Raw genomic sequence first — 20,554 nt, 5'->3', positions numbered from 1 at the left:
TTCTACAAGAAAGTAGTTTAATTTTTCATGTAACCTTTTCAGCATCTCAGGTCCTGAAGACACACTTGATTAGGCTTGAAAGAAGCTTTTGGATTCTTGTAACCTGCCCTACTGCAATTAGGTTAGCCAAACTGCAATCTTAATTCAAGTTGAACTGCATTAGCACCTAAAGTGAGAAACTCTCTCAAGACTTGGAAAGACAAAAGGATCATATCTGTTGCAGACTAAGGAACTGGAAAGGAACAGTGTTAGCAATTCTAAATCAGCATTTTGAGGTTTAATCCAGGGACTGTCAAATAGTATAATCTGACTACCTGTGCACCTTACTGTGCATCAATAGCACCCTTTCCCAGTGCCTGTGCTTTTGAGTAGATTAAGAAAAAGATTTTGCTGGGTGACAAGGGCAGCTACCTAGGTCTCAGTGACAGTGATCTGAACCAAGATCTATCAAATTCTGAAGCTGCTGGATGAGCTGGAATCAGAACCTGCTGACCAACTCAAAAAACAGGAAGTATTACTACTTTTTCCTATTATGAATAATATGCTGGAGGAGCACTATTAGGCTTCTTCCATCTCCCATGAAAGTCTCCTAACACCTTGAAGAAGAGTTTGAGAACCACAAGGACCTCTTACGTCAGACCCAGCTACCCCTTTCTCAGAAGTACGAACCTTTCCCAAAGAGACTGAGCTCACACATGTGGCTTGTGTAATATGCCTGAGGGAATCGTGTAGGTGGCAATGTAGTGGATGATCACGGTAGGATGCCAGCATAATGTGTAACACACAAAAGCACAGATAACTCAAAAAAAATCTGTATCATATCGCCTGAGTCATCCACTAAGCTTCAATACTTTAATCCTAGCATAATATAGCAGACCATTTAGATTACAGGAAAATGGTGGGCAACAGAGAAACTGGCCTCTGTTAAGTCTGACAGAATTACTCAGTCCTGAAGGGAAGCAGAGCGTGGCCTTGCCAGAGTGTTTAATTGCTGTAGGTAGTTTTCCTTCTAAAATCAGAATGTAGTTTGCCTGGGGGTCACTGAGGCAATGGCAAGGGAAAAGAAGTTCCCACAGTGTGGGGCTTTGGTTTGTGTGTTGAGGGAGGGGCTGGACTAAGGCTGGACTAAGCCAGAGGATACAGGACTCTGAATCAGAAAAATGCTGAACTCAATCAGAGGAGTCCAGGCCAAATCAGCAGTGCCACTTTTGGACTGTGCATACAACCAAAATCATCACTTAGCTATATCAAGGCTGGAAAACAGGTATCAGAGACTACAGAGTAGTTCTACTTTCTCCTCAGGTTTGAGAAAATTAGTGAGTGGGTGTGCATATATGACTGGAAGCAATCAAGTTAGTGCCACTTAATGAGCTAGTGTTAGTGAGTTTTGATTGCATTAGCTGACACATATAGTCTTACCTTGTTGCAAATGAAAATAAAACATGTTGCCTTGAACTACTTTTAAGCAGCAGGCATTTGGTTGCTTGCTTGTCCCTGTCCCATGTGCTTAAGTGTTTCAAACTGATATGAATGTGTTACTTCTGAAGAATAAGAGTACATGACCTTCGCTGTGAACCTCCTACTGATGCAGGATGAAAGATTCTCCCTTTAAAAAAATAGCAGAACTGCTGAGAACAGCACCTGTGCAATGCAAACCAGCCTGAGAGAGCCACAGATAGTCTCAGTTTCAAGGTTCACAAAAAATGGTCCCTTAACCAAATTCAAAGGTCCCTAAATGGGTGTATTTAGGAAGAAACAATCTGACTAAGAAAAACAAGAAAAAAAATCAGAATTTCAGACTGTACATTTTCAGGGAATGAACTCTAGAGCTAACTGAGCATTGTGACATTAAAAGAATTCAGATCATTCAGTTTGAGCCCTGAGGAGTGAAATGACAACTAATATTCTTGGTTTTGACATAAATTTCACCTGTGCATGTAGGTGATCACTGAGCTGGAAAAAGTCTAAGAGGGATCCCCCCGATACATTGAACTCCCTTTTTACAAAGATCTCTGTCTTCACACTGCTCCCATCCTTCAGTATTGCAGGCACACAAAATGCACACATTCACTCTCCCCTCCACTGCAGATCAGTGTTGCAAGCCCAGGGAGCAGTGGTGTTGTGAAGTACCTGAAATGCCAGCTAAGAATTGGTTTTGGTACCATGTTTTTAAGAACATGCCACCTTTGACTGAAAAGATGTAGTAATTCAGTCTGTTTGGGTTAGCACATGAGCAGTAACACGTCATTTTCCTTCAAACACACATTATTTCCAGAGAAGGGAAGAAAAAAAGCCTAACAACACATAGAAAGTGTTTAAAGGGGAAGTGGGTGTTTAACTACCAAGAGCTGTGTTTGGAAAATTGTAAGGTTTTAGCAATCTCACACAGAAACAATAGTGATTCTGTATTGACTGAAAATAAATAAAATAAATTTGCATTTTATCAACTAAATTCTCCCCTGATTAAAAAGCAAATGAAGTCTTCTCAATGCAAAAATACTTCCTTTTTTTTTACAACATACTGATTTCCTGATCAACAAATGAAGTTAACACAAATTTACCATTCAACTTTAAGTAAGCTACATTCTAAGCTGAGTTCTTTGTTTTGAATTCCATCTGTAAAATGTACCAAACAACTGGAAAGGACAGAGTCATTCGATTTTTTTTGTTTATAGCTCAAAAAGATATTGTAAGTGGCTTGCAAATAACTTAGAGTAATTTAAGCAGCAACCTGGAACTTAATTTAAGGATCTGAAGACCAAAAAAGCAAAGCACAATGAAGTAAAATATTTGCCTTTTTTCCTAAAGTGATATAAGTACATTTCTTTCCATTAACAAATGTCTCAAGCAATTTAATGTATTTTTATAAAATTGATAAATTCAATAAAAATTCAATAGAAAATTCAACTTAAAAGATCTTGTTAGAGCAGGTTGGACTTTGAAGTTTAACTGGCTCTTTTCAGCCAGTAACACCCAGAATATAGTAGTATCAGAGATTCCTTGAACAGAATATGATACATCAAAAGGAATTTCAGGAACAATTCTCTGGAGAAAAGACAATTATTTCTAATTTGTTAAGCTGAGTTGCAATTACTCCTCTCAGTAATTGGATGTCTTGTGTGCTGTCCTAGAGTCTTGGCCAGCACTTTTCAGGAAAAACGTGGGTTTTTTCTCCTTAATTCTGATTCATACTCACAATATTTTACTAATAAAATCAGGCCTTACTGGCTCAGAAAGAAAAATAATAAGCTTGCCTTCCTATTCTGGATGGAAAATATATCCTTTGTAACTGTAGTAATAGAGGAAATGTCCTAGAGTAAACTGCATCCTCTTGATATTTCTTTTATCACAGACAGCAGCAGAGGGATGCTGCTGCTTTCAGAAGTTACTGACAGAATAGCAGTAGGTTGGCCAGCTCAGGGAATAGGTGTATGGTGGCCATTTAGCAGGTCACCAGACCAATGACCCTGCTGCAGTTCCCCATAGTTGGTGTTCCTTGGCTAGGTTCTGCTCCTTTAAAAGACAGAAGCAAGTTTTAACAGAAAACAGTAAATTTTGTGTAATAATACTTGTTAAACCCATACGGACAAACTGATGAAGAAAACAGTGCTGAGCTTCTCTAAAGAAAGCTGTTAAAACTGCCCCAGCAGTTGATTTTTGCAAGTGAGGCTCAGTTGTCCAGGTCCTGAGAAGCACCAGGATGTTTGTGTCCAAGCTGTGTTCTGTGACCTTGTGCAAATGGGAGAAGAATAGCCTTAAGTGAGAAGATGTCTTCTGACACTCAGAATACATACTGGAGCTTGGACAGACTTGCTACTGAATGTCTTGGTCCTCTGGTCTAGACTGCTATTCTCTGTTCTGCTCTTTCATAATCACAGGGGGATTATACCTGTTTTCTCCCTTCAGAGTGGCATAATGGGCTGTGATGCAGCAGTGAACCGCTTATTGGCTTTTCTTCTTTTCCTAGAAATCTACTTTTTAACTAGATTGGAGACCTGGGTTAGGCTAAAACAAAAATTCTCTAGTAATTTGATCTCTTGCTCCATTTACCAGGGCAGTGATCCCTTAACAAGAAGGGCATGAAAAGTGTTACCACGTCTACCTCTTCCTGTGTTTGCAAGTTCTGGGCAGCTAAAGCAGTTCAAAAAAGGTCAGCATTAAGTAATCAGGCCTCAGCAAGACACCCACACAGCTCTGCTTCACTAATGTCTTCAAACATACGCCTGACAATTCTTTCAGTGATGATTTTGCACATCTTTCAGCTAGGTCCTGTTCCCTTTCTCCTCTGTGCTGCAGTTGGGAACTTTTCAGTTTGGTTTTTTTCTTTTTCCATCCCTTCTCTCTACTTTCCATTCAATTCTCCTACCCTTTAAACTTGTTTTCCTGTCTTTCATCACAGATCCTGTACTATAATTCCTCATATTGTCTCACTATACCCTCCTACCTTCCTCAGTTACTTCTTTTTCTCTTGCACATCCTCATCTCTCTGCTGGAAATCCCACAGAGAGACTTCACAATACATCTGTGCTCATCTGTCTTGGACCTTGCATCTTCCTATCTAAACCACCCACCTCTCTTGTCCACAAACTTCAGCAGCTTTTTCTAATCTTTTCATATGATCTCCATTTTCTGCTTTTATTATTCATGAAGACCACGTTATTTCTCGTAAGGTATGATTGAAACAATGTTACTGACTCCCACTCCCTTTTATGTGCTTTCACTTACATTCCACTGTTTTTTCTGCCCCTCTAACTTCACCCATATTTGCCCCACTAAATTCTCTCATCAAAGCACCTGTGCACTCATCCTGACTTTTATTCTTTTCCATAACTAATTTATCAAAATATGCTTTGGATTCTCTGATTTAAAAAAAAAACCCAACTTTCCACCTGTCCCTTCTCTGCCTTTGTTTCTTTACTTTCCCTCCCAACTCCGTGAATGAAACTCCCTTTCTCTGTGAGGTTTACTACTCTGGGCACAGTGACTTGTGTTGTACCTCTTCTGAAGATAGTATCTGACTGTGTTAGTCTCTTGGTTATCACCTTGTACTTTGACTTTATAAGTTGTTTGTAGCAGAGCCCATCTTGTCATTTTGGGTTTGCAAACAACTGAGCACAACTTGTTCCCTTCCTTGGCTGGAGCTGCATACATAATAAATAATGACACGACGAATTCAGCATTTTAACACTGCCATCCACTGGCTGTCTTATCATGACATTTCACATTTGACAAAAATCTTGAAGTATTGTTTTTGTTGCTACTGACTGGAATGTATTATTCTAAGTTCTGTATTTGAGAGTAATGTAAACACCAGAATTCTTTATGTCCTATTCCTTTCAAACACTAGACCTAGCCTTTTGCTTTCTTTTCTTCTTTACGAAGTGAAATATCGAGGTTGGTTGAAGGATCAGGGGCTCTAGACTAAATTGTTAAGTGCAATTAATCCCCTTACATTATATGAATGATAAGCATATTTTGAAATATATTATTGCTTGTGTTTAAAAAACAAGCAATACTTAAGTATGCATATAGATGCAAAAGGGAAATAGGATAATTTAGGACTAACCTAAAATTTGTGTACTTCCCCCGTCAACCCTTCCATCTTCCACCTCATTTAGCAATGTTCTGAATCAAATTTGTTTCTTTATTTTAATAATAATCAGTGAGTTTCCTTTCCATGAGCATATTCAGTTTATCATTCAATCCATACATAAAGACTTTTATGATGATTTTTTCCCTTGCTATTTTATATTTTAACCTTCCCCCTTCTTTATTCCTTGGCTTTCTTTCACTTTGTTTATGTGATACAACCAAGCTTATTATAAGCAGCCTTATTTATAGATGATTAATATTCCATGGTTAGAACAACTTGCCTTTTACATTTCCTAAGGTGCTCCCCGCCTAAACAGTGGCAGGAATATTTACTTTCTTAGTACAAAAGTTCATCTGTGACAAGAGACTGTGAAAATCTTAAAGATGTGAGGTTAAATAAATTTTATATGTAAATGTGTTTCCAGAAACTTTTGAAAGGAAGAACAAATAAAGAAAAAAGGGAAAAAGAGTGTGCTGTTTAAGTAATTATATTGTTTATCCAGTTTACTGCCATGTGCTGAAATATAACCAAAATTCTAGGAAATTAGGTGGATTACTAGTTCAAGGATGGAGCACTAATTGAATTCTTCATTGAAATGAGTCATCTAAGCAATGCAGTCAGCTGGATTGTCTTCCTGAATGTAAAAATCTTTACAAATGCTATCCTGGCACATGTGCCATACAAAAAGCTTGACTCTTCTCCCTTGAAAAGAAAGGATATCTGTCAGAGGAAGAGTTGCTGGAAGGGGAGAATTATTTCCAAGAAAAATGCATTTTGTCTTATAACAAAGGAAGATGAATTGGTCTTTTTCTAACCCATTTTGTCTCAACAAAAATTGGTTGCACTTGGTGCAAAGCTTACTGAGTACTTCAATCTACAGAGCTTAACTGAGTCATGGACCTTACACTAATCCTCTCTAAAGGCAGGAATTTTTCTTACCTTGACACTCTATGTAGAAAAAGAGCTATAATTAAATGAAACAATACCAGTTCTAAAGATTATATAAGCTGAAAAAAATAGGAGTGTTCATTTATGACTTCAAGTTAAATATCAGATCTAATTTCACTCATTATTATGAAAACCCTTATTCTCCTTTGCGCCCACTCTTATTTTCTTAAAGAGGATACCAATTGGTTTTTACTTCATTAAAAAACAGCGTTCTCTGAGGTATTGTGCCAAGTCTCATCCTTTATTTTAGGTATATATTTGAACAATAAACACCAATTTGGCCAGGAAATTTGAGCAGATGAGGCAAAAAAGTAATCAAACAAAAAAGAATTATTAATTTCTCCTACTTAGATGTGACTAAGTGATAGAACATTTAAATATTTTTGGTGTTTTACAAATAAATAGAGATTTGCTTCTGACTTTCCCTACATGTGCAACCTGGGGTCTACACATACTTGAAAACTATGACTCACTAGCAGGGAACACACACTTCACAGAATAGTGAGAGAGGACAGAATAAGTTTACAAAGGTCTTTGGTTAGAATTTTGTCTTTTAGTTAAGAGAGTATTGGAAATAATTTTTTCTCTCTTGAATATAATATATTTGAGACTTATATTTTCTGATAGCTGGTGAATCTTTTCTCTACAAACCTAAAAAATCTTTCCTCTAAAAACCTAAAAAAACCCTGGTGCAAATAAATGGAATCTATTTCCTAAGTATATGAAGAAGCATAAATTGAGTTTGTATTGTTTCTCTTGAAAATAACTTAAAAGCCAGAAAATAGTTCTCCTTAGCATTTTAGTACACCAGTATAGGCTGTCATTATTATTCTGTAAAAGCTAATAGAGTGCATAAACATGTCAAGTACACCCTGATGATATCCTTCAGAAAGCTGCAGGAACAAGTATGATCTTCATTAAAGAAATAAACAAACAATTTTCCAGTACTTCACTAGCATAAGTGATTACTGTCTTTGATTTTTCAGGAAGAAGTTCTTATGGCTGCAAAAATCTTGATATTGGACAAATTATAGATTAGAAATATTTTATAAGGTACTTACATATCACTGGCAATGGAGGAATTCCTGGACATGGACTTTGGAGACAGATCATAATCACTGTCTGACCGGTAAAGAAAAGACTCTCTACGTTGACTGTGGACAAAGTTTGCCTGAAGAATTAGCCCTGAGCCAGGGCTTGTCATGGAGTCCAAGGGACTTCGTCCTGATGATGTACCATTGTCTACGTCGAAACTGCAAAAAGAAAAGAAAAATTTTTGTGCCATTGACCTAAGAATTTTAAAATTAATAAACACCATTCTGACAAAATAATCATAGCTATTTACTTCATGATAGTAATGGTGAAATAAAGACCTGGTCATGTCCACTGCTACACAAAAACACAAGGCAAACAACAGAGATATTTTAAAATCACTGATAAGCAAAAAGCACAAGTCTCAAGGAAATTTGGCAGAAAAAAATCCCATGCTATTAGGAATACAGGAAGCTCTCTGCATGTAGAATATCCACAAGTTCTATACCAGGGGAAACATGATGTTTCATTGTTTTCTTCTTCAGGTGCCATCTTTCCTGAGCTGGACCCAGCTATCCTGTCTCCCACTGCTAGGGCAGTTGAGGGCTTTTTTTGTTATTTAGTACCCAATCCTAATATTGTGTTATTACAAAAATATTTCAAGAACATACTTTGTCTTATCCCAAAAAACAAAGTGTTGGGGTGGCATTAAGGCATATGTATGTTCTTGGGCTCATCTGCCTGCATTAGAGTTGCTATTTACAATTGAAGACTGAAGCAATGGGTCTTTTATTCATGGCCAAGCAGCAGAACTTCCATAGCCATTTGTGTTTTTGAACTACACAGTTTAGATCCAGCACTTTTGGTTGTTGTATTTGGTATGAAGAGTGGTAAAGAGGCTTATCGTTCTTAGGGAGCACTCTTCTCATGAGAGGCTGAAGAACCAGGGATCAGAAAGAAAGAGAAGGAGAGAATAGATGCTGTTTAACATAGACTGTGATATTTCCACAAAGGGCTTTGAAAATCAGAGCAAAGACCTTGAACAGTAGTCTGCAAATAATTCGATGCTGGCACAGGGTGGGTGTGCTGAGAGATTGTGCTCATGGCAACCTGTGCTGTTTGTCAGCCCAACAGCTGAATTTGGTACTGTATGGAGATGCTTTGCAGCATGTGGCTGCAATTTTAGATTTCTTGTGGAATGCAACCTGAGAGGTTACAAATGTGTGCATTAGCAAGGCAAGGTGCCTAGGCTCATTTGCCATACTAATGGGGACATAAATAACAGTCCTCAAGCATTTAAGAATGAGGGATGAACAGAGAATCTTTCACATGACTTTTTAAATATGGGTATGTGTTAGCACCATATTATGTATTTTTGCTGAACCTGTATGACGTACTCATTTTGAAAATTGTGCTGACTTGAAGGACACCCACCAGTTTCCAGCCACAGCTAATGACAGCAGAAAAGATGCAGGGCGTCAGATGTTGATTAGACTTCAGCCTGATCAGTCTAGCACAGGTGTCACAGCTGGTACTTGCTACTCTGTACTGGCTTGTTTTATCTGCTGTTGGCCTGAGGTTTCAATGAGGTTGCCACTTCAAACCTTTGCTGAAGTGATAGCATTCCCATGACCTTTTTTCCCTTTGTCAAATGAACTTATCAAAGAAACATATTGCTTATTTTGATGCAGATGCACATTGCCTGGCAGAGAATGGATTTTCATTTCATGATTTATTTCATTGTTTATTTGTTGTTTTGCACATATTTCTGGAACTGTAAGCTTACTGCCACTTTCAGACTAAATAATTTTCTTTGTATTCACCTCTTACAGCTTGAATGTAGAAAAGCAAATGTAGTCGGTTTGTTTCTCCTTTAAAAAAAAATGCAGAAAATAGTATTAAAAAACTTCAGGAGAGTGTAGTAATTTAATTCTCTTTTCACTGCAGTTTTCAGAACAATCAGCTGTCAGTAAATCCAAACACATACACTTCTTCCCAGATTTTATTTAATTTGATTATGCCTGTATACCTTTTTTGTGTCCCTAAATGTGCTACTGCTTTATCAAACTCAAACTGAGAAAGCTTAAAGCGTGAGACACTTAAATAAGAGTTCTGCCATCAGCCTTCTAGGTGATCTTCGACTGTGCAGAGCTACTCTTTGTCTTTTGTTTTCCCTATTTGTTGCATCTTTGTGATCACTGCTAGATCTTCTCACAAAAAAAAAATTGAGAATGTATTGGAAAGGTCAAGATACCATGAAGGCTACAGTAAAATGGCCTTTGCAGCTTGTAGTCTTGCAGCTTTCTATCTTGAATTCCTCAATATTGCAGGAGCACAAAATAATCACAAGACCAATGAAGAGTTTAGCTCATCATATCCTAATTTTCTAACTTTTATATTTCATTGATTAATATTTTTGCCCTTTAAACAGCTGAAAGAAAACACAGATTCCTAATCAGTACTGAAACTGAATACTTTATTTTCCTGTTGAGGGCAGGAGGGTAGATAATTCCTTCAATTTTAGGTGAAATGGAAGACAATTTTTCACTCCTGTGCTCAGTAAAATTAATTTCTGCAATGGCAGTATCATTTCAAATATATACATAAGCTTGCCTGAGAACTTTAAACCAAAAGTTAAAAGTTGCTTATAAATAAATGAAGATAAATTTAAATCTCACAGGAGGAAATTTTGAAAAAAGGGTGAATACTAAATTGATTTCTTTAACAGTGGACTTAAATATTCAACTGATTCAGAAGTATTTTGGTGGATTAAAGGAATATGCTTTTATTTGCAGCTTTGTGTTATTTTCTTCACCCCCCTTTTGTGGACATCATATGAAAGTTATATTACCTGTCATATTTCTTCCAGTCAGAAACTAAGGCAGGTTTCTATGAATGATTTCACTGTCAGATTACAGTATAGTGAATTTTTAAAATTTAGAAGTCTATTAGCTAGAACTGCAGTTTCACCAGGTGGGAGAAGTCCGTGGGTGTGCACCACCAGGTAAGCACAGGTTTATCTAAGACATCGCCGTTGCGACAGGAATTTTATCCTGTTCTACTGCGTGGTGACCGCTAGATGGGTGTCGAAAGTAATAAACAGGATCCAAACACATCAGCTGGATTTGCCTCGTGCTGTTCCAAGAAAACGTCTTTTATGAAAAATATACATCAAGAAAAAAATGTTCAGTTCTCCAGTCAAAGGGGAATGTAAATATAGCACTGTTTTTTTCAGAAACATATGTTTATATTAACAAGTTTCTGAAATGTTATAGGAGTTAAGTGTCTTGTTCAGACCTTTCTGAGACTTTGCTAACACTTTCAGATACAAAAGCTCATAGAACTCTGAATCAAAACAAGTGATATTACAATGAAAATCATATAAATAGTTTCTTTGTCTGAGTAAAAAGTCTTATTTCCAAGAAACTGTACTTCTGACTATCTGCATCAAAAGAAGAGAGAATCAGAATGGAGAATTGAATACTTGCACACCAGTTCTTTGCTCTTTCCTGCTACATACACTGAAAAAATTAAACCTTTAAGACAAAAATAGGATAGACTCTTTAACTTTTCTGGACAGAAATATCAAAAAGTGAGCTGTGGTTTCTTCATATTTATCTTTCCACTCCTGTTATGTTTTAAGCCACAGCAAGAATATGCTGTGATGTGAGTTGGAAAGAACAGAGAAACTTCAACATCTTCATGGAAGTTGTTACCAAAGAGCACAGGAACTGTTTTGCTTTCATTTCACAGGCAGCAAGTGGCCATTTGAAGACAGAATTTTACCATTGCTCAGCAGCCAGCCTTGGGCACTTTGCATAACATGTGCAAACTAAGACTGCCTGTGGTGACAGAAGCATTTCACACAGACATCACAGAATTTAATGTGTTCAAACATCTTTGCTGCAAAAGACAAGAGATGCTGAAGCCATGAAAAGCCAATGATAACTCAAGAACATTTGTGTCTGCACAGTTTATATTTAGGGCCTGCCTTATTCAGTGTTCAGTGATGACAAACATGACATGAAATTCAGAATTTTTTCCTTGTTTGGTTGTTCATCACGTTTGCAATCCTTGGCCACTTTCTGCCATCCAGGCTCTGTACTAAGATGGGGACAAAACTGAGTGACTTGTAAACATTCAGGGCTGGTCTTCCCTGTACTCCTAATAGGACAAGAGGTAATAACACCACCAGCAAACTTTAGGAAGGTTATCAGAGATTTGCTTCAGAAGGTTATCAGAGATTTGCTTCAGACAATACTAGGACTCTGTAGCAAGAAGAGGAGAGGTTCTGGATCCTGAATCTCAGCAGCAATTGTTCATTGTTAATGACTGCACAGCTTCTTTGCATATTGAAAGAAATCCTTAATGAATTTCATTCTGAGTGCCTAAAAATGATTTCCTACTCTCTGCAAGGCTGATAAAAGAAAATATGTGGAGACCTGTGTATAAAATATAGATTTCAGTTCCATGAGGAATAATGGCATTATAATCACTATACCCAAGAGTTTGTAATTAAGGCTGCATAGAAAACCTCAGTGTTGGTCTTCCTTATTACTGAGAATTTAGCATTATTCCTTCAGCATTTTTTTAGGTTTATTTACTTTTGGTTTTGTATGGTTTTATTTTTAGAGAAATAAACAATTGCAGAGAGGGAGGAGGAAATTATTTCACCCTAAAATGAAGAATTTACTAGACTTTTTAAGGATGCAAATTGTGCTCCTGATATTCCTCTTTAAGTGTTTCCCCACTTTCATCTTATCTTGGAAACTATAGGGAGGGAGAGACAAACTAATTGAACCCCTGGGGACATCTTATCTTTTAAGGCCATCTTTCACATCAGAGAGGAACAACCAAGTTCTAGAGGAGCAACTTTCCCCCCCCCCATCAAAGAAGTCCATTGTCCTAGTGTCAAGCAATCTCTGCAGCCATCTGTGCTATGACCTACATACCCATCTCAATGTCCTCACTTCCAAGAAGTCATGTCCTGTTTTCTCACCTGGTAACACAATTCCAGTATCACACCAAATAGGTACATTTGGTATAGCAGCTGTAATTCACTGAAATTATCACAAAAGACTTGCCCTGCAGGAACTCTCTTTGAGCAGGATCTAATTTAGAGTAAAAGCAAGGTAATAAAACTATAAGGTTCCAAGGAAAGGGTAAACTATTTATTGTGTGTGCCCCCGGACAGGAGTCCACCTCTGGGGAGGGAAGCCTTAGCAACTGGAGAAAGGGAGGGATTGGATGCTGTCTTCAAAAGCAGAATCTGAATTTATTGCTTGGATTTCTTCAGATTAAAACAAGCAGTGGGCCACCTCGGCTGGTGGCATGCTCCATGGATATGGAGGACTGCAGAGAAAGATCTGTACCAAAGATTGTTTGGAAGGTTTTAATGACTTCACTTGGGCCTTTTTATTGCTTATCAACAAACTCCACATTAAATTCTGCCAACAGCTGACATGGGCATCCCCTTTTTTTGCCAGACATAGTTATCCTTGGGTGAGAGGTGAAACTTTAGTATTTCCTTTATCAGAAAGAAACAAGTTGTCACTAATCTGCGCCTGCCACGTGTTCCCAGGATGTTTTAGATGTTGAATAGGCTAACCTCCAAAATCAGAAAAAAACATGTGAAACTAAATCAGTGGATTTATATAATTGAACAGCAGGCTAATTCTTTGTTTGAGATCTTGCAAAATGTTTCCTTTCTGACAGTGTCTATCCAGTGATGCAGAAGAGACCACATCTGTTTTTTTCCTCCCTTTCTGTGTTTCCCCCCAAGAGTAGTTAAAATAAAACAACCAACCAAACAAAAACAAATCCTCAGTAAAATGAAGGAAGAAAAAGAGAAATATTTATACTGATATTTTAGAAGGAATATAATACCTACTCTCTATATTTGAAGGAAAAAACGTTTATCTGTGAACTCGTATTTTTATTTTCTTTGTAGCAAATTTAACAAAAACTTTTGCCTTCCATTACTTAAAAATATTTCCAGTCAATTGCAACCAAATTATATTAAAAGGAACATATGATCTAAATCTGAATTTTCATGTACTGCAGAATTCAAGCCAACTATCTGCTTGTGGCTTTGAGTTTCCAGTAAAGCGATTCAGAAAGCAAGCCCTGTGATTAACTCCATATTTAGAAGAGGTGTGGATATATTTTCCAGTATCAAAATTCCAATTGGAATAAATTCCAATTTATTCTTTATTCCAAAAGAATAAAATGTGACATTTCATGAGGGTTTTTTTAGCATCAGAACTCAACTTTTGCTCCTGGTATAACTGTTTTTAGAAACATTTGAGGGTAGAAGGCTTAATATTAGGTCTAAAATTACAAGACTTAGTATTAAAAGCCCAGGAAACAGACAAATAGAAGAGAAGTAGGACAAAAAAATATAATGAAGCAGGCAGGTTTGTAAGAATTGGTCTACTCAAACGTTAACAAAGGAACTCCAACTATCTATTTATCTTCTGTGTCATGACTTTCTAGCAAGTACCTCAGGAAATCAAATCTCTCAAAACAAACTACTTCATGTTTTGTTATGAAGTTTCCAAGCAAGGAGTTTCCTGTGATGACTATTCCATTTTTTTGGTACTTTAGCTCTGAATAGTTTCCTGGTACTCAACTGAAGATGTGCTTTCCACAATGTCACCTCATTATTCTTAATTATACCTCAGCAGTCTATCCATTTGGTATGAAACCCTTTCCTAAGGCACCTATTAAATCAAATTGCCTGTTGTGCTCAGCTGCACTGGGATTCCCTTTGTGATTCCTTTTCTTTTTTTCCTCAGAGAGAATATCATCCCTCACCTGGCAAGTTTTATTCTCTAAACTTGGCTCTCGAGAGTGAATTTCTTTCTGTTAATATGATGTTCAGATAGAATGCCAGATTCCAGATACTATCACATGGATTTGATGTTTTGACATTTCTCTGAAGCTGAAGTAGTTTTCTTATTGCCGTACAGCAACAATTCAAACAAAAAACCCCAAGAGAAATTAAATGCAAAATAATTTCCAAGAAATGTGGTGATCTCTTCATGCTTCTATTAGATTTAAGTAACTTTGTATGGATCTTCTGATCTAATAACCCAAATGGGACTAATATTCCTATTTTTAGATAACAAAAAAAGCCACCAAGACATTAACTCTTTTCCCCAATGCTTCTGTCAAAATCTGTGGCAGCTTGAGTTCTGAATGAGAAAATCTGAAGAAAACATTGAACAATCAGAAGTATTTTGCGGAATCTGAGATAAAGAATGTTGAAAAACAGAACCGCTTGATCCAAACATGAGAAAGAGTAGGCAGCAAGCCTGGGGTTGCTCCAAGTACCCCACAAGTCTGCTGGTCCCTGCCACCCCTCCCTGTATGCCATTGCTGCAGGCACTCATCAGCTGCATTTCTAGGAGTACAGTCTGAGCTGGACTGATCATTCTCCAACTCTACTGTTGTCACAATTTGACCACAGTCTATCTGTAAATAACCACTCATTTAAGCACACCATAATTCTATGGGTTTATGATTCTATGACCCTCAGGGATGGAGCATTCACATCGTCCCTAGGCAACCTGTTCCAGTGCCTCACCACCCTCACAGTAAATATTTTTTCCTAAAATCTAATCTAAACCTACTGGTTTTCAGTTTGAAGCCATTCCCCCTCATCCTGTCACTACATACCCTTGTAAAACGTCTCTCTCCATTTTCCTTGTCAGTTCCCTTCAGATACTGGAAGGGAATTAATTAACCACAATTAGGCTACCCCAAAGCCTTCTCTTTTCCAGCCTGTACAAACACAACTCTCTTAGTATTTCCCCATAGAAGGGTGATCATCCCACTGATCATCTTGATGGCCTCCTCTGGACTCACTCCAGCAGTTCCATGTCCTTCCTGTGTGGGGACCCCAGAGCTGGGGTTAGGTCTCACCAGAGCAGAGCAGAGGGGAAGAATCCCCTCCCTCCCCTGCTACCCACACTGCTTTGGATGCAGCCCAGGAGATGTTTGGCTCTCTGGGCTGTGACTGCTCACGGCTGGGTCATGTCCAGCCTCTTATCCACCAGCACCCCCAAGCCCTTCTCAGCAGGGCTGCTCTGATCTGTTCATGCTCCCCAGTCTGTGTTGATGTCATGGGTTGTCCTGACCCAAGGGCAGCACCTTGCACTTGGTCTCACTCAACCTCATGAGATTCCCATACACTCATTTCTTCAGCCTGTTCTGGTTCCTCTGGATAGAATGAACACTGAATTACCTCCAAACTATTTTTTAAAAAAATCACTTTACCTAATTTCTTCAAGAAATTGAAGGAAAACACTGTTTTCCTTCCTAGAGTGAGTTTTGATTCAACTATACAATTTTCTTTTTCTGCACCACTACTTTCTGAGCAGTATTTGGATGGTGGGATACAAAACCAACTTGCACTGAGTGGGACCATATGGCATGAATTTATTGTAATACACAGTGCCATTAATTTTCTCTTATTTTAAATGTAGTGGAATAAAATTTCAAAACATAGCAAAATGTTTATTTATCAAATTATAAAAGTATGCAAACCATCCACCAAGCATATTAACTAATTCTAACTAAAATAGAGCTTTCTAAAGATATAAGCAGAACAGCTTTTCTTCAGGAAAAACTAATATAAAGAAATGAATGTATGAACAGGGTTGAGAAGCAGACTTGTGCCAGAGAAGGAAAACTCAATACACTGAAAGAGCTCAGCCTCCTCTTTCTGAGAATTCAGTTGGATGACATTATCAAAAGCAATCAAATTGCTTCTATATTCTTTATGAATTACTCGTGTGATAAAGCAAATGTAGGGAAAGAAGTAGCTCCTCAGACCTATAATATTTAAATCAATTCCCTGCAGTACTGGTGAAAACACCAAGTCCATAAAATAGGTATAAATATTCCCAGGGTTAACACAAATATACATTAGGAACTTCCCAGCAAACATATCTTTCTGAAGCATCATCATATATAGCCCCAACAATGATAAACTCTTGGTCACAGAAGATGTGGTTACACTTCCCCCATGCTTAGTGGCAAAGATCTTTGGCAAAGATCTCAGAAGATCTTCTGAGATAGAAGGTGGCAGGACTAAGTATTTGTGGTTACTCCATGCTACTCTCCCATTCCAGATAAAACAGCACAGAATGTTAGAAGTCATCTAGTTTCAACCCATCATCCATGGGCAGGAGCACACCTTCCACCAAACTAGGTTGCTCAGGGCCCCATCCAGCCTAGCCTTGACACTGCCAGGGATGGAGAATCCACAGCTTCTCTGGGCAACCTGTGCCAGTGCCTCATCACCCTCACAGTGAAGAATTTCTTTCTAATGTCTAATGTAAGCTTCACCCTCCTTCAGCTTAAAGCCATTACCTTCTCCCTTGTGACTATGTTCCCTTGTAAAAAGTCTCTCTTCAGCCTTTCTGTAGGCCCTCCTCAGGTACTGGAAGGTGTTCTAAGGTCTCCCTGGTGTTCTAAGTCTCCCTTCTGTTCTCCAGGCTGAACAAGCTCAGCTCTCTCAATCTTTCCTCATAGTAGAGGTGCTCCAGCCCTCTGATCATCTTTGTGGCTTCCTCTGTACTCATTATAACAGGCCAATGTCCTCCTTAGAAAGAGATCCAGTGAGCCAAGAGCTGTGACCATCACAAGAGGATATTGCAATCCTCAGCAGCACTCAGCTCATAATTATTAAGTCTTTTGCACAACTGACCTTAAGTAAACCTTTCTTCAACAAGTGTGTATTGCAGAAAATGGATAAGGGTGGTGGAAAGAAAAGTCCAAACAGAAGCTCAAAAGCCCAAACTATAGGGACCTTGCACACATAAGATGATTTGTTTCACCAGTACAATGTGCACATATAAATATCAACATGAAGTCAAGGCCAGAACCAAAAGAGAGTGGACATGAGGCAGCTGGATAAGAAATTGCAGTTGTTTCTTTAGGTATTGTTCTAGATTGCCTATGACAATGAAAGCTCTATGTAAAGGACATAATTATATTTGACAGGAAACAGTTTTTTTCCTCCCACTGTTGTAATGTTCCCCTAATTGCAATAAGAAATTGCTAGCAATAAATCACATATGAATTCTACATCCACAGGAATTTGTGTTGGGATATGTTAACAGTAATTATTGCTGAAAGTTATACATTGTATAAAGGGTGAAAACTCAAGGTATTAAGACCTTCAGATTTCTAAAATTTTTCTACTTTGCTTTTGCAAAATTGTTTCTTCCTTTCCAATTCAGTTCATTTCAATTCTTTAAATTCTGGCTGTTTGATATGTTGTTAGTTTCTAATTTTTTACATTGAATTATTTTTATTTTATATGGTGTTTTTGTATTTTGTTTACCAAATGTGCTAGATTTTTTGTTGCTTCCACTTCCCTAGAGTTCTACTAAATGCATCAAGATGAATGTAGTGATTTGAGGTCTGGAAGTCCTTTGCCACATCCAAGCAACAACATTTAAAGGAAAAACGTTCCGGAGCTAATCTTGGAAGAGTGCTGAGAATGGGTTATGTTTTGTGTATGCACTCATGTTAGACTCTGAGCACATTCACTGAGTACTTGGAATGCCTAAAATAATCCATGTCACTACTCAAAAGCAAATTATAATCTACAATAATGGATCATTTAGGTCTTGTTTTTCCTCATTGTTAGGACATTATTTTAATGTTAAATATACTATTACAATGCCTAATTTTAATGTTTGCCTAGAAGGGCTACCTGATGTTCCACATTATATGAGTGTTTTCTTGTTGCTAAATTACTAAATTCTGTCCAGTGGTGCTGCAATTTCTTCCCAAGTTTTTAAGAGGGCAAGTGGGTTAACTGCTGATAGAAAGTGGCAGAGAAAATAATATTTTTTCATACTTAAAACAACATTCTGGAAGCTGTTTTGTGAGATATTCTAGAGACTCATATTTTGCTGCACAAGGTAGAATTTAGCCAAGTGTCTGCAAAGTGCTTTTTTATTTTTTTTAACTGGTTCTGTGAACATCTTCATAAATTTCAAAAAGTTATAAGTATAGGACAATCTGAAGTCTGTCACCTTATGTATCTCATTGAAAAAGTCTGAAGTGGTACTGTATTATTTTTTTTAAATCTCCTGTCTTGCTCAGAGTCTCAGAGGACTCTGAGGAAGTAGCCTGTGTTGGTGGGACATTTGTGTCTTTCACTGCAGAAAATAGATACTGAATGAAAGGCTACAGAGAAGTAAGAGCGATTTTATCATCAGGAACTGAAAATAATGTTTGCTCAAGCTGCAAAGCACCTGTTAATGAACCAGTTACTTGCACCAACTTTATCACACGTCTCTAGGTAAGTGGTTTTCATTCTTGAGGTATCCACTCTGAAAGACTATTGCTTAAGCCATGTGGACATCAGCACTGACAAACACAGATTAGCTCAGAACATCTGAGCAGCTTCTGTGTGGATCAAAAGTCCATCAGATCCACCATTCTCTCTCTAGGAGTGCTAAAAGTGAATACCAGTGGAAAAGGGTAAGAAGAATCAAGTAGAAGTGTTACACCTCCATTGTATCCCAGCCCCTCAGTATTTTGTCACCTTTTCACTGAAACCATGCTATGAATACAAGAGTAATTCCATGCCAAGGAAATAAAAAAAAAAAAACCAGAGTCCTAGGCATTCCATTTTGAGTATTCAAGTTAGGGAATACTTTCACTTTAACCTTTGCAGTTTAACATATATTAAGGAAGGATGATCACAATTCCTTCTATCACAAGGGCGATATGAAAATTAATTTAATCATCTGTGAGAAGCAGGAAGGTGTCATAGTGGTGAGCAGCATAGAAAATCCAATGAAGGTGTTATAGCTGCTTTTACAGTACATATGAACTGCAGATAATAAAACATTTGACTGTATAATGAGAAACAAGAAAATAATAAAATACTGAATATCACATGAATTAAGTTGCGTTTGTTTTGAGTACTCAGTGAAGTGAAAACTGTGTACAACCATATAGGTAAAGTAAAGAAATATTTATGCACAGGACTAAACCAAAGTTCCTAAGTCAAATGCTATGCTGGCTTTTGTGTTTATGAGCTTTTCAGTCATAATAACATGGATATCAAGTTATTGTGTATACATGTGAGCACATGGCAAAGATTTGCATTTCTGCAAATCTTTGCGTTCTGTAAATTCCAGTTTTCTTTTTCTGCCTCCTGCAGCACTACCAACAGCGGTTAAGGGTAGACCATCAGAGATCTCAGACTTCAAATGCAGTGTTGCAGGTTTGCCTTCTAATGGTTAGAATACAGATGAAGAAGTATACATTCCATTTTGGTTATAATGCATGTTTGATTAACTTCGTCTCCTGCTTGTCTTCAAGATCATTGGAACACTTCACTCACAATCTCATTTTGATTAACTACTGTTGTAATACAAGCATGTTCTTGCTACAATCTCCTGTGATCCTATTTGTTTCTTCCTACTAGTCACTGTAAGATCCCTATTGGGCACATGACTCTTGGACTCTGGGACCAAAAGTGAGAAAGCAAAACCTATGGAGCTACAAATGTAGTGCTTGAACGATTAACAAATAAAGAAAATATTATGGGGTGTAAATTTATGATAGATATTGTACAACTCTTGTTTGGTAAAACACCTAAATAAACAGAAGTCTAAAAGTGCTCAAGACTATTTACAGATAAACTAGAAATGAGAAAAAACCTCAAACCATTAATTGCTACAGTCCACAGATGCCACACACAGTGCTAAGCTAAGCATGCCTCATCAAAGAAACAAGCCTTTCTCTGTGAAGGAATGCAGTAAAAGAAATGCCAGTTTACACTGCTGTAAACAGTGCTACAGGCTACAGTGCCTGTAGCAAGGCACTTTTCCCAGTATTAAACAAACCTGGAACAAGATTTGATGTAGTTAGTTGAAAGAGACTCTGAAAAAGAATTACACTTTTTAAATTAATGTGAGCGATCTGGTAAACAAAATGTGTTAAAAA

The 20,554-nt window shown here is 37.6% G+C and overlaps 1 protein-coding gene across 13 annotated transcripts in view; it reads right to left on the bottom strand.

The window, feature by feature from the left end:
* Positions 1 to 20,554, bottom strand: part of PDE4D (phosphodiesterase 4D) — a 530,915-nt gene that overhangs the window by 93,698 nt on the left and 416,663 nt on the right. For all 13 annotated transcript variants that reach the window (XM_085042342.1, XM_085042341.1, XM_085042343.1 and 10 more), the window contains one exon: positions 7,603 to 7,794. In XM_085042342.1, the coding sequence (XP_084898468.1) occupies positions 7,603 to 7,794 (192 nt within the window). The remainder of the gene's footprint in view (positions 1 to 7,602; positions 7,795 to 20,554) is intronic.

The sequence above is a fragment of the Lichenostomus cassidix genome, chromosome Z (assembly GCF_008360975.1).
Source record: "Lichenostomus cassidix isolate B80296 chromosome Z, HeHo_3.0, whole genome shotgun sequence".
Classification (NCBI taxonomy): Eukaryota; Metazoa; Chordata; class Aves; order Passeriformes; family Meliphagidae; genus Lichenostomus; species Lichenostomus cassidix.
The sequence above is the reverse complement of the archived record's forward strand: the minus strand, read 5'-3'. Positions and strand labels throughout refer to the sequence as shown.